The 15,468-nt window shown below is 37.0% G+C and overlaps 1 protein-coding gene across 3 annotated transcripts in view; it reads right to left on the bottom strand.

Moving 5' to 3' along the window:
- Nucleotides 1–14,666, bottom strand: part of LOC150075695 (E3 ubiquitin-protein ligase RNF220-like) — a 226,643-nt gene extending 211,977 nt beyond the window's left edge. For 2 of the 3 annotated variants that reach the window (XM_090388364.1, XM_090388361.1), the window contains exon 1: nt 13,672–14,013. In XM_090388364.1, coding sequence (XP_090244490.1) covers nt 13,672–13,755 — 84 coding nt within the window. In that variant the 5' untranslated portion in view covers nt 13,756–14,013. Of the gene's footprint in view, nt 1–13,671; nt 14,014–14,495 lie in introns of those variants that run through there. The other variant, XM_090388362.1, reaches the window with a different exon arrangement.
- Nucleotides 14,667–15,468: the final 802 nt, after the last annotated feature.

Genomic DNA, 15,468 nt, shown 5'->3' on the forward strand with positions numbered 1-15,468 from the left:
TGAATGCTTCCCATTTAGAATTTGCTGTTGGTATCATCGTAAGTTGGCCTCACTGTATAGATTTTAAAAACTGTCTCAGACCATGGTAGTCATCTTTATGAAAGCAAAAACCCTTCCCTTTACCCCTGATGGTAGTTACCTCTTTGAGTAAATCCCACATCAGCACACTGTGATCACTGCTAACTAGTGGTTCCTTTATCTGCAGATTCTTAATGCACAAAGAATGCTTGTGATAACCAGATCAAGAGTATTACTCCCTCTAGTTGCCGCCTGAACATGCTGCTACAGAAAACAATCATCTAATAAATCCCCATAAGCCTTGCTAGCGAGCGACTGACCAACCCACAAGTTCCAGTCAATATTTGGGATTTTAAAATCCCCCATTGTAAGATAATCTGATTTACTGGCCCACGCTATTTCTCTGTACAGTTGTTCATTAAACTCATCGGAGTCATTAGGCAAATAACACACTGCTACTCTCAATTTTGCTTTCCCAGTGCTTACGTCACACCACACTGACTCGACACTGCACTGTCCACCCATGTCAACTGGCTACAATTCCTTAGATTTTATGTTTCTTAACAGCATAACCCCTCCTATCCTTCCTGAACACATTGTACTTCCCAATTCCAATTCTGCATTCCTTATATCTGTGTGACACCACGCCAATAGGACACATTTTGCCATTAATTTTTGACAGGTTTTTATTCTAGTAATAAAAAAAGTTCGACGCAGTATTTAGCCTGCAATCTGCAGCCCAAAACCCTGTGAATGTAACTAAATTCCTTTTCTAAATATGCAAATTATTCTCGTTAGATCTACAGAGGCTGATCATTTAATTCACGAAACTTCAGCGCCATCATATAACCACTCAAGGTTTTTCGAAATGGTGGTGGATGGCTATGAAGTATATGTCCAAGAATACGCTGACGTAGTTCAGTTCTGACAAGTCTGGTAATTGCAAAGTGTCCTTTTAAGTTACATTGTAAGTTTAAGCTGCATTATGGAAGAGCTGAAAAGTGAGCAACACTTTTGTTATTTGCTATTGTGTTGGACGGGTGAAAAGTGCTACAGAGACTGAGAATCACATGTATACAAGACAAGCGTTTGAAGAGAACTGCAATTTAAATGACAAAGATGGTTGGAAGATGGTTGAGGATCTGTGGCTACAACAACTGCTCTTGAAGAAATTACTCCCGGGAGTGCTTTTATGAATCCATCGATGCCAAGCGTATATATTCCGAAAAGCAGAGCGAGCACCGGCAGAACACAGTGACAAAGATTAAAAATAACGTAAGCCCATTCTGCAAATTAAATGATTAATGTGTGTACAATAAGGGATCTGAATGTACCCTAATACTGGATTAAGCCATGAGCTAGTAGGGGCCTTGCCCAGGACACCAAATTTTACAAATCATGAAAAAAAAAAAAAAAAAAATTATATATATATATATATAGCTTTAGATTACCAACCCGCCCACACACGTATATATATATAGCCTTAAATTACCCACGCATATTACGAACCAGAACTGTGTTTCAGTGTACAGCCTTTCCCCGATTTACATAAGGGTTGCGTTCCGCGGAACTCTACGTAAGTCAGATTTTACATGAGTCAGTATTTCCCTAAATGCTTGTGCAGCACTCGCAACTGTGCTCACTGAATTGATTTTGATTGAATCAAAAAAGAAACATTTGACAAACATGTGAATAGAATTATTTATTGTATTTATTTAATTTTTTATCTCATGCACAGGAAAAATTACAAAAGCGTGCAATTTAAAAAATTTCAAAATTATAAAATTACAAAAAAAGAGGAGACAGGCATCAGTAAGTTTTACCTCTCGAGCATCACTGCTAGAATCGACGTCTTCAGCTGATAAGTACACTGCTGCAGAGGTTGAGGGCTGTGGAGATTTAGAAGGGGTCGGCTACTCAACCTTATGAAAGAACATATTAATGGATGATGGACAGTGGCTTTTCTTTTCATTGTAGGTTTCTTTGTAGCAAGCATATCATTCACCGCTCTGTTAACTTTTAAGAATCATTCGCTGTCAGGATCCATCTTTTCAAACCTCGCCATTACCGATGCAATTTCACGAAATTGTCATTGCCATCTCTCTGGTGACGAAGCATCTTGGTTCCTCATTTGGTTCAGCTTGAGCTTCGTCAACATTTTCTTCTTTCACTATGCCTACAAGTCAATAAGGTCTTCATTAGATAATTCCTTCTCTTCTTCCTCTATTAACAACTCCACATCTTTGGCATCAACCTCCAATGAGGTAGCTCTGCAACCTTAACAATCTTATCTGCAACCTCTTCATATGATTCGTCTTTTTCAAACCCTTCGAAGTCTTTTACATGCTGTGGGCATATTTTCTTCCATGCACCATTTAAACAACTTTTAGTAATTTCCACCCAGGCCTTATTAATGTTTAAGATGGCGTGGTAAATATTGTAATATTTCCAAAAGTCTCTTAACATAATTTTTTTTCATCGTCTACTGCAGACAATGCCCGAGCAAATGTTGTGCATAAATAGCATGCTTTTAAATTCGAAATAACACCTTGATCCATAGGTTGGATGAGGGAAGTAGTTTTTGGTGGTAGAAATATTACTCTCACGTTCAAATTGAAATCAACGTCCAGGAGCATTATCTAATAGAAGCAAAATCTTGAAAGGAACGTCATTGAAAAGAATTCTTTCAACCTCAGGAATGAAGCAGCATTTAAACCAATTCTCAAAGAGAGATACTGTTATCCATGCTCTCTGGTTCAATCAGAAATGCACGGGTAGGTTAGCTTTATTGATGCCCTTAAATGCACGAGGATTCCCAGAACGGTACACAAGCAATGATTTTAATCTGTAATCTCCCACTGCATTAGCCCCAATCGGGAGCGTGGTCCTATCTTTTGAAGCCTTGAAACCTGGCATTGTCTTTTCCTCTTTGGAAATGTATGTTTGATCCAGCATTTTTTTCCAATACAGAGCAGTCTCGTCCATGTTAAAAATTTGCTGCGTTGAATAGCTGCTTTCATCAATAATTTTTCCAACACATCACAAAATTTCTCTACAGCTGCAGAATCAGCACTGGCAACTACACAGCATACTGTTGCATATTATATACTACACCGTTGTGGAAACCAGCATGATGTTTGAGCCTATTAAACCACCTGGCTTGAGGTTTACTGTACTTATCCTGTAAATACTTGTTGCTTTTGCTTGAATGGTCATTTGACTCGGGGGCACTCGCTTATGAATCTGATTTTCCATCCATATTATTAACAGCTTTTCCATCTTTTATATTGCACCTGAACGCTGTTTTGTGATCACTGTTGTTCTTAATTAAGTGCATTGATCCTTTGACATGTTCTTTTACATGTGCACTGTCCTTTAAAATAGTATTCTCTGTTGAAGCGGCGAGACCTAATTCCCGTGCAATAGATGACAAACTTTGTCCCGCTTCTTAATCATTTTCCTCTTCATTTCTAAATCAATTTTGTTCCGTTTCCTAACACTGCCAGCACTTGCACTTTTCGTTGGTCCCTTCACCACTGTAATAAATAAATAGGAATGAAGAGAAGATTCTGAAAATTTGTTTTTTATATGATTGAAGATTTCGGTGAAGGGGGGGGGAAACACATTTCACCATAATAATGTAAAAACCCACACAAGTCTAGTTATCGGGATTATTGCAAATACAATAAGATGGATTACTACCCGTTTATAATTAGATGCACGAACAGAAAAGCCGAATTAAACCGGAAAGTGCAAATTGCTTTTGTTTGATGGTCGTGACCTCCAGAAAGCTGTTTTAGAAAAATATCACAAAGGCGTTAAAAATTTATTCTTATAACGGAACATATGATAACCATGAAAGGGTAGTGCAATTTCCATTATAAAAATGACCTTTTAGAGAGAAAATAGTTTAGTTATATAGCAAAAAGTTCAACTTCCAAGGTTTTGGAACGAATTACAAAAAAAAAAAAAAAACACACACAACACAATGTGTTAGTGGGTTCACATTACGATATTTTCACAATACTGTATCCCCATTTATCCTACAAATGCAAAATACGTTTCTACGATTTTTTTGTTTGCACCAGCCGGCAAAAATTTACGTAAAGTCGAATTTGCGAAGTCTAGAATTACGTAAGTCGGGGAGTTCTTGTATTTGGGTCCATCAGTGCCTGTTCAAGGTATTTCGGCGCCCCGGATAGACATGGACATGCCTACATATACACGCACATTTCCACTGCCCGGGGCGCTAAAATACCTTTGGTCCGGCACTGATGGACCCAAATACACTGAAATAGTTCCGGTTAATAATATGCGTGGGTAATTTAGATACCCAGTTAATTTACTCCATTATTAAAATAAGATGTGATTAACGAAATTCATAAATTTTTACTTTCCGATCTCTGTTACAATCATAACCATGCGAGTAGTTTCGCTGTATCCTACTCCCCCACGCAATTCTACTACAAGATTAGCCTCCTATTGCTTACTAGCCTGATAAATTCATTTATCAACGATATCACATATTCAGTGGCATTCGTGACATGTTGCTGCACTTTAAGAAGGAAGAAAATTTGTTTACTGTAAGCATTTCATCACGAATAGAAATTTTAAAAATTATTTACAATTTAGTGTATTTATTGTTCGCAAGCAGTGAACAATGTTGAGATGCGAATTAACGACAAAATGTCCTGAGGCAACTTAACCTACAGACAGTAATGGCCAATAAGTTTAATGAATCGTTCGTTTTGTTTTTCTTATGTACGCCAGTAAAACAGACGTTTCATAAGATAATTATTAGCCTCCATCACCCCGGCCCTTAACATGAGCGCTCATTGCACACTGGTCAAATATCGGATCGTCACAAATCAAACTGCTGAAGCAACTGCCAAGTGGTTTAATTGTATGCGTAGTGGCATATGATGCAAGAAGACAAACTTGCAAAGAATCAGCCCAAAAAAGAAAGGAAAAAAAACCCTTCTCACATCACTTGTCCCTCCCTCCAAAAAAATTGTAGTTCTTCCTTGAATTTATTCAAACTGTCCACTTCCACAACAATAAATGCGAGTTTGTTCCAACAATCAACCTCTCGCTGGCTGAAAGAAAAACTTCTGCACTGTCCTGCAATCATCCTTCAGTTTTGAATTTAAGCCCCCACCATGTGTGTAGTCTGAGCAAGAGGAAGAACGCCATCAGTACTGAGTTTGCCCAATCCACTGAAAGCCTTAAACACCTCATAAGATCTCATAGGTGCTTAGTCTTCAGACGCTGCAATCTGCAGAACTGAAGCCCTTCTTGGTACGACCACCGTTGTCCTTCTCTGCACACATTCCAGTAGATCTACATCTTCCTAAAGTGAGGCCTCCAGACCTGTATGCAATAACACAAGATGCGGGCTAACCATTGCCTTGTACAATGAGATAATCACCTCCTTAGTCCTGCTGCCAAATTTCCTCTATATCATTTACGAAACTCCCTGATCTGTCCTGGCACCTGTCTGCACTGCTCAGAGAACTTCAAATCTAACTGCACAATTACTCCAGGCCTTTTTCATTTTCACTGCCTTGAGTGTACTACCACAAGTTCGTACGTTAATCTGGGATTACTGCTATCCATATGCAGTACACTTTGTATTTGGGAATCATTCAAACTCACGTATTCCACACGCGTTTGTCACAATTAATTAATGGCAAATAGCTTGCGTGATAGTATAACTGCGAGTGGGCGTGGCTCCATTGGTACACTCGATGCCATTCTGCAGGGGTGACATTTTGTTTCATTCGCTTGCGTCAAGAAGCAAATTTCTGGGTCACTACCCTCTGTGTTCAGTAATGTGCAGAACTCTAGCTCTGCAATTGAACTATACTAAAATACATGCTACAATTTTTACATTAATTACAACTGATTGGACCACAATTTATTTGTATTCATCATGTTAAATTAATAAAACCGTTTATGAAAAGTTTTAACATCTTTTTTGAAAGATGTTACCCCCTTACAAACTCACAAGTGCAATAATTTTATTGTAAATTTGTGGCGTTTATAGTCCAAGATCATATTATACACAGAGAATGACCTTTCTACTTCTACAGAAGTGACTGGGCTCGATTTAAAAACCGTCAGTGTGTACTTGAAATGGAAGTTAACTTCCTTATCCATTTATAATTTCTCTATAAGCATGAGTTCTTTTCTAAAACATTGCTGTATTTTCTTTTAATTTCTTTTCCTTCAAGCACGGTTGACAAATCTCAACTTTTCAATCTCTCCAATTGCGCTGCTCAAAGAAAGTCCCCACATTTCAATTTCGGTATATTATTATTTCTCCTAGGAGACGCCCAGTTATACAACTCGGTAACCAGCTGAAATGGGTCAGAATGAACCAGAAATCTTTTATAGCCAAAGAATCAGAAATTATTGCTTTAGCACTACCAAGAGCTGTTGAATGCATACTATCCAACGAATCAACAAATTCTTGTGAAGAATTAAAATTTTTAACATATCGCTTGTAACTGTGTCCCCCATCCTGTGAGAACAGAATCAGGTGGGAGAGGAAGAGTAGGTAAGTTGCTATTCTCGAAGGCGCTTTAGGCAAAATCTTTTTTGGTTTTACGTATGTTTCCACATACAACACGTGGAGTATTGCGGTTACAAATGTCTGTCGTTTCGTTGACGGACAGCCAAATGTAGTTTTCTGTGGTACACTGGTTCCCACCGGTGTGCCGCGATCCTTTTCTAGTATGCCGCGAGATTAGGAAAAATTCCATTGAGTTCGATGGTAACGACCATTTCGGTGTGTCGTTAATATTCGTCTTAAAGTGTGACTCGAGTGATAAAAGTTTGGGAACCGCTGCTCTAACCCCAGAGGCTCACATCTGGTGAGTATGGGCTTGGCACACACCCAGGGTCCTGAGCTGGATATCATCATACTTCTCTTTCTTGGTGATTCCCTTCTACTTCTCTCTCTCTTGGTAATTCAGAATTTTTTTTTTTTTTTTGCCTGGTGCAGCATAAGCCTCAGGCTTCCTTGCACCATATGGCTAATAATGATAATAATGTCTTGACGAATTTCACGAATAATGTCGTCATAAATGGCATTAAGGTAATTCTTTCTCAACGGTAGACATTCGTCTGAAATATTTTGATTTATATTGCTGAGTTAGTCAGTCTTAAGTGAGAACAGCAAGGTACACGAATCCATTCCAGCCCCTGCCACTGTCTTTGCATTATTTACGTAGAGTGGATTTTGTTTAGTTCTCCATCTGAGGACACTGAATCTCTTTAATGCTAGTGTTCAACTGAATTATTCGAAGTAGTACAATACATGGGCAACTCGTTGTGAAGGATGAGTAGATATGCAGTTTGCTGTAATATACGTAAACCATCCTGTTTATTTAAAATTTAGTACTTATATAAAATTAAGTACATATATTCAATAAGATTACTCTTATAATTCCAAATTATCCACCAAGTAATTAACCTAGCAAAATTGGTTTGGTATAGAGATTACAGAAACTGGTATGTATAATACATTCCTCCAGTACGGCTATATTGTCTGCTCAAAGCCCCTGAGGAGTAGCAGTCACGAGGAACAATGTTAATTTTCATTTATTTCCATTAATTTTCACTAACTTTTGCCAATTTCTCCAGCTTTCTAATTTCATTAATTTTGCTGCTTTTATATGTATCTTATATGTAAGGCTACCCATACTAGGGCTAGTTTTAAATATAACTAGCGGGTTGATTGGGGTCACTACAAACCTGACACTCCCAAGTAGTACAATTTAAAAAATAATAATGTATAAATAAGTTAAGTACATATACAACCCATGCACGTGTAATGTCTACTTGTCCACAGACAATAGCATTAACGCGGAGCCAATATTTATTTAAACCTAAACGTCATTTGACATAATTCCAATATATACGTATTTTTTTTTTCTTTTAATTGCTTTTAAGACTTCGTTGTTTGACTTATTTCAATGAGTTAAAACAGAGGTTCCCAACCACCGGTACGCGAAGGGTGAGCTACATGTACGAAGTTGTGAATGACACCACCTGCAATTTCCCTCATGGGAAAGTAAACTTTTAAATGTTATGCAGGCATTGAAAGTTTATTGTCATTTAATTCCACTTACTTGTGTGAGGATGGATTTTCAGCGATGACTGCAATGAAAAATAAATATAGAACTTCGATGAATATTGAATCTGATCTTCGACTGAAATTGACACTAATCAATCCAGATATCCATTCGCTAGTAAAAGCGAAACAGATTCAAAACAGAAACAAAGAAATTCAAGTAAAGAGGAAAATGTTTAAACCACATGTCATGAGAAAAAACAAAAACCTCATTTATAAATTGTATTTTCTTAATTCATAAATATGTTTTTCTGTTTTTAGTAGAATAGCTTGGTTTTGCTTACCTAATTATTTATGTGACTTTTCAAAACATATTTATGTACTCATTAATTAACACACCGGTATGTCATAAGATACCATGTGGTTGACCGGTAAGCGGGCTTATAAAGGTTGGGAACCTCTGAGTTAAAGGGATATTGCAATGTTCCTTTCCAGGGCAAGACAAATCCTTTAGAAAAATCACTTTTATCTTCTTTTGAAGTACTTGGCATCTTCGTGATTGCTCTGGAAGTTTTATCTTGCTTTTCCTTTGCCATAATGTGCAATGCTGTTTTCACATGTTCGTCGACGTGGAATTTTTTCCTGCACAGAACGTTCTTTTCGTAAATAACACAGATTTAATTTTTGGCATGTTTCATGAAAACATTTAATGTGATGTAGTCGATAGCGTGAGAACCAATAGCAAAATAGCATTAAAATGCTATTTTGAGCATTAAAAGTTTCTCAAATCACCCCGATTTGAGAAACTTTCCCAAGCTAATCTAATTGCAATACAGTGAGTTGTCACATAGTTCCTAGATGAAAAGCAGTACTGTTATATTCGGATGATAACGACTATAATCCGAATATTTGCATACAATCCGAAATATAATAATAATACAATTTTATTTTGAAATTATATGAATATCGATGAAAACAGTATTAACTGATAACATAAGATTCAGTCTGCAGAAACTTCAATAAGGCTTAACTTTTAATATTTATCGAATGTACGTAAAATACAGTAACCTATCTTCGAATCCGACTACTTAAATCAACTGAAATCACATTTAATCAATTTACCTGAAAATGATCGTATTCCACCATGAAGATCTTATACCTCAGTCACAAAATGCGTTACTTAGTAATAGAGGCAGTGATGCAAGAAAGCAAGCGTATGAGCTTATGTAGCATCAGCAAAAAAAATTCACACAACCGTTCCCTCTAAGTCTGTCAAGTTCCTCCTTGAATTTATTTAAGCTATCAACTTCCACAACGACAGTTGGAAGTTTGTTCCAACAACTAACCACCCACTGGCTAAAGGCAAATTTCGGCACATCTATTCTGCAACTGTCTTTCCTCAATTTCAATTTATGCTCCCTTAGGTTCGTAATCTGAGAAAGCAGAAGAATCCCATCGGAATTCAGCGTGCTCAACCCATTCAAGGCCTTATACACCTTAATCAGATCTCCACGCAGGTGCCTAGTCTCCAGCCGCTGCAATTTGCAGAACTTAGCCTCTCTTGGTAAGATGACCCCTTCGTTCCCCTCACCAATCTTGTTGCCCTTCTCTGTACACGCTCAAGTAAATCTACATCCTTCCTAAAATGAGACCTTCAGACCTTTACGCAGTACTCAAGGCGTGGTCTGACCACTGCCTTATACAAAGGGATAATCCTCATTTTGCCTACTAGCAAAATTCCTGTATATCACTGACAAAACCCCATGCCTTGCTCTTGTAGCCTGTCTGCATTGTCAGAAAACTTCATATCTGACTGCACAATTACTCTCGGGTCTTTTTCATTTTCTACCACCCTATGTGTAGTACCAGACAGTTGGTACATTCCTCTGGGGTTACTTCTACCCATAATGCAGTACTTTGCATTTGTCAATGTTAAACTTCAGTTGCTACTTCTCAGGCGATCTGACCAAATTTTCTAGATCTGTACTCTACTCTCTCTCTCTCACTAAGGATTTTTTCAAATATCATTACACATTATGGCAAAGAAAGGCAAGATAAAACTTCCAGAGCAGTCACGAAGATGCCAAGTACTTCAAAAGAAGATAAGTGATTTTTCTAAAGGATTTTTCAAATATCCTTAGTGAGAGAGAGAGAGAGAGATTACCAAGAAACTTCTAAGTACAGTATTTAAATGATCTTAAGACGAAGATTACTGACCATGATAGCTGTTGATGCCAATGATGATCAATGTGCTGTACAGAAAAGAGAACTGTAAATGACTGAATCTAAATAATAAAATAAATAAATAATTTTTCTGTTTATAATCCGGGACGACCAAACGGTCAGAGGAGTTCACAAGATAGACAGAATACAAGAAACAGCACCGTATTCAGCAGTCACGGGCTTAAACCCCGGTCACTCAAGGCACGTGTACTTATGCACTCGCGCGCCTGACCACTAGGCTACGGCGGCCTGGTATATACTTTTATAAAAAATGTCTTCACTTGATTTTTTTTTTTTGTTTAATTCAGAAATAAAGGGATATCGCTTGTAATAAACTGCTAGATCTGGATTTAATGCTGAGAAATAAATGTTCCGAACGTGTTTGAATTTGCAATCGTGAAGTGAAAGTGATGTTCCTTGACATAACATTTTTATGTAAAAGTTGCGTTACAGTATTTCCCCCACCCTGAAATTCAACTGTACTTACCTTGTAAATATCAGAATTAAAAATGTTAATGAAAAACTAAAAAAATAAACTAACCTAATCAGTTAATGTCAACTTCGATGAAGGTATAATAACCACCTGAAGAGGCATCGATAAATTTTCGGGCCCATTTGTGTTCTTCTAGTTCGTTTTCGCTTGTTTATGGTTTATTTTATTTTATTATTTTTAGCTATATGGTGCAAGGCAGCCTTAGGCTTATGCTGCACCAGCCAAAAAAAAAAAAAAAAAAAAAAATTCCTGAGTTCGTACACATTTTTTGTTCGCAGAGTAATTTAAAATTAAGGCGTGCAGCTGTAGTCTGGTATTTACAAGATGTGCAGCGTTTTCATTAAAAGTATTACGAGTCTTTTAATTACTGTATTTTCAAATTAATGATTGTCATGTTAACAGCAAGGATGCCCAGTCCTCCTGATTTCATTGTATGATTATAATATTGCCAAAGTCGAGCTAAGACTTGATTTTGTCTCTTTATTAGAGCATTAATATTAAGTTATTGTCATATTATACAAGACATTAACAAATTTTACCAAGAAGGGTATAATTCTTTTTGGTGTAGTGACTGAAATAGATACAGACGCGCCATAAAATCTCTATATAGCCAACCTTCTCGGCGGGAGTGAGGGTTGTTAATGATTGTCAAAATAATAATAATAAATAATTAAGTTTATATTACAGACAGCGTTTGTCAAGTCGCGATAAATAGTATAGAATTCAGGAGTGGCCAACTTAATTTGTAATGCGATCTACTTTTTTCCTTCAAAATGTGCCGTGACCTACCATCTCAAAAATTTCATTGCACAAATCGAGGGATGACTGTATATTTAGAATTCGTCCTGATAGACCGGAATTAAATCCGGGATCGACTCGTTGGCCAACCCTGGTATAGATAAATAAAATTAGAGTATAATATAAGCCTGACATCTAATGTTTGACAACAAAAAGAAGTTTAAATGCAGACTTAAAAAAAAAAAAATTACTATATTAAAAAAAGAGTCAGCCGATTACTGCCTTCTGGTCCAATTCCAGCAGCGGTAGCAAGTTTAAAAATAAAAAAAATAAAAATCAGAAATATCACGGAACATGAAGCTTTCATCATTATTTATAACTACTGCATTCAAATAATTTTAAATATTTGTTTTTATGAGAGTGCAAAATAATCACGTTATTCAAACGGCATACGGTTTTTTACAAATTTAATTCTTATTCTATGCATAATTATTAATGCAAAGTTGGCACTTAATATACTTAGTAAGTGGTAAATAAATAAGATTGCCACTTAAGAAACTAACTGATAAACCTAAATTATTTTATTATATTATAGCAACGTATCATCTTTCATTTGCTGTCCTTGTAGTCGTCGATGAAGTTGAATAAAAATAACACGAAACGTCTCATTCCCATCTGTATGTAATTTCCAACTGGAATAAACAGAAATTGTAACGTAGGTTGAGTGCTTTGACAAGATCTATCCATTACCTTCAAATGGATGTACACAGAGGGAATTTGTTGACACGAAAATGGCTCTGCACCATTGCAGATGGAGTGTGCAAATTGTCAAGTAAAATAAAATATCGAACAAATACATACATCGGCCACTAATATGCAAATGATAGTGAGGGAGAAGTATGGAAGAGAAGAGGTCGTTATACAAGCCTGTTTCGGAACTACTGTAGTTATATCTCATAAACCAAAGTTTCTCAATCTTCCGGTAACCGCGTTGTGAAAGAACAAAAATCCACAGACGTAAAATTGAGTCTCCTTCCTGTATTATATCTAGCATTCCATGAACGAGTGATTAGGAACCACTTGGCTCTTTTCTTTCTCCATTGATCTATCATTGATCTATCTATCAGATTATCACGTTTTTGAAACTTAATAATCAAATAAATGAAAATAATTAAAATTAATAAATTTTAACAAAAAAATTTGAGCAATTTGTGCAAAATGGAAAAAAAAAAAAAAAAAAAAAAACGCTGCAACCGGAATCCAACTCCCCTCCTCAAGATGGGAGGGGATGCAATAGTCCCTGATAATGCGCCTTTAACGAAAGGTATAGGAGCTTTCCCTTTATACACGGCAGGACGCTGTATATAAAGGAGCGGGGGAGGCTCCGATTTGTTTTTTAGATATCATAGAAAATTTTTTTTAAAAAAATGCAGTTTTACTGAAATATAAAATATGTTATACTTAAAGGAAAGAATACACATATTTAAAGGGATCGCCAATAAGTTTTGGCCTCCGATTAAGTTTGTGGAGGTGGAGCAGCCTTCAATTTTCTAAAACGCCACTGCTATGAACCCCGGTTTCCAAGATCCGGTGCATTGTGCTATCAGTATATTTTTGTAAAATTATTTTATCTGATCTAACGTTTCATAAAAATTTTTATGAAATTAAAAATAATAATAAAAAAATAAAAAAAAAACACGAAAGGTCACAGATTTTCCAGGCTTACATTAGTTGTGTATCGATTTGCAGCTGCTATAAATTATATACAAATATCCTGTATATTTTTGGAACTCATAGTTGTAGTTTTTAACCTAAGAAGGAAACTTTAACAAAATGTTATATACTTTTTCCTCCTAACTCGCTATGGCTCAATTAGTTCGTGTACCTAGTACGCATGCGTAAGTCCATTGCACGCATACACACATGCGAAAAATATGGGGAGAGGAGGGGAGAACGTTAAAAGCCAAAATGCACTTTTATTTCGGCTCCTTACTCCTAATTGGGTTACGAGGAGATTAATACAAAGCATTTCAAATATTTTTAATACGCGATATCAAAACTTTGTGAATTTGAGTAGCGATGAAGTTTTGCGAAATCCAATCAAAACACAAACATGGCTTACCTGAAAAGCGGAGTAGTTGAAAGCAGTTTGGTAAAATCCCGCTGCATGAATGAAGCGGTCTCTTGGATTGGCCATCACCAGCATTGGGCTCAATAAAACGGGTCCACAACTGTGCAACGCAACAGAAAACAACGACAGTTTCTCTAAGTTTTGGAGGGAGGACAAAAATAAATAACGAACGCGAGACGTCCTCGCAGTAACTATATAACTAACGAAAAATTAAAACTGTACATTTGGGCCGGTTTGGACATTTCCAGTCGCATAAATTCGACACCAGATAATAACTAAACGACAAATGACCTTCGAAACGAACGCGTGTAATGACGGTGCGAACGAACACGGGCTCAGCACCAACACGTCATCGCCAACGTCGAAACAACATGTGCGGCGTGCAATTGCTCTCACGTGTGCGCCCGGAACAAAACTGACCTATTTCAAACTCGGCGCAAGTTACTGACGAAGTTTACGCATAGCTTGCGTCCGTCCAGCCTCGCTTCGACATATAAACAATTCTGAAACGCGATTGGCTACGGCCAGTAGGGCGTTTTGGCAGCGCGTGAATGACAGTGCCAGGGAGGCCGCTCGCGACAGGCCATAAAGGTTCCCGTTGACGAGCTGCTCGTACACAAACATCTTTAATTGCGACAAACATCGGCAAATGTTCGTTAATACGCCGAGCAAGTTTTCGCTTTAATACCGCCACATCCTCGTTTATCGGAAAAAGTTACGCAAAAAATACGAATCGGTACGATCGCGACGGATTGCTGACACATGTTTGTAAACATCAGTTACGGGAGGGAGGGAGGGAGAGAGAGCGAACCTACCGCTTTGGCCTCGTCTTCCGCCGTAGTGTCCTCGTTGTGCTGTTCTGTTGCCGAATCCATTTTGGTCGTTCACATCAATCAGCTTCTTCCAATAATCGAATAAGACGATTCTTTTTTCTCTTCTGCTTGTACTCTTCAAAGATTTCGGCCAAACAACATTTAAAAAATCAAGATATTCGACGGATTTTTACTTTGTATATAAGAAAACTAGTACCTATCAAGAAAACTGCTGGCGCCGACTGGAATTGTGGGTGGTTCTTGGTGCCATCTATTGGCACTACAAATAACTAAACTGCGGGATATCCGTTCTACGCAAAACAAGTTGCGCGAATATAACTCGGGTAATAGTTATTATACGATTTATCTGTTTAATTATGAGGAAGTTCATAAGTTAAGAACAATTTCTTTTAAACTGCAACTCGTTGGAATGTTGTAAAGCACATTTTCATAATTATTGGAAGTGGTGATTGGCTACTCCACAAAATAATAGTCAAGCTCACACTAAGAAATTTGATTTGTGACACGCGTTATTTGATGAAATAAAAATTATATATATTTTTTAAATTATTACTTTATTACTGTTGTTATTTATTTTCAGATTTCTCTGGGTGGTTTAATGTAATGACTATAGACTGTTTTTTTTTCCTCCTGAAAATTAAAGAATTCGAAATGACAAATTTCAAATTTCTGTGTTTGAGGTTATATATCATTCCTTCCCTCCCTCCATTAATTTTGTTCCTGGAAATAACATAACTACAAAATAAAATTAAAATCGCCATTTTTATGAAGTCATCCGAACTGTAAATAACAATTATTAATAATCAATTACTTGGATCGTTAAAGTTTTTAACCTCATAGTGCACCGTTCAAAGCAATTTCTCATCATGATTTCAGGTTTTGTCTGCTCTACCATTAAGTGGATGTAGAGTACAGTTGCTTGTAAGCATGCCAAAGGTGAGGAAAGGCGTGTCGC

The sequence above is a fragment of the Mastigoproctus giganteus genome, chromosome 14 (genome assembly GCF_048544385.1).
Source record: "Mastigoproctus giganteus isolate SK-2022 chromosome 14, ASM4854438v1, whole genome shotgun sequence".
Lineage (NCBI taxonomy): Eukaryota > Metazoa > Arthropoda > Arachnida > Uropygi > Thelyphonidae > Mastigoproctus > Mastigoproctus giganteus.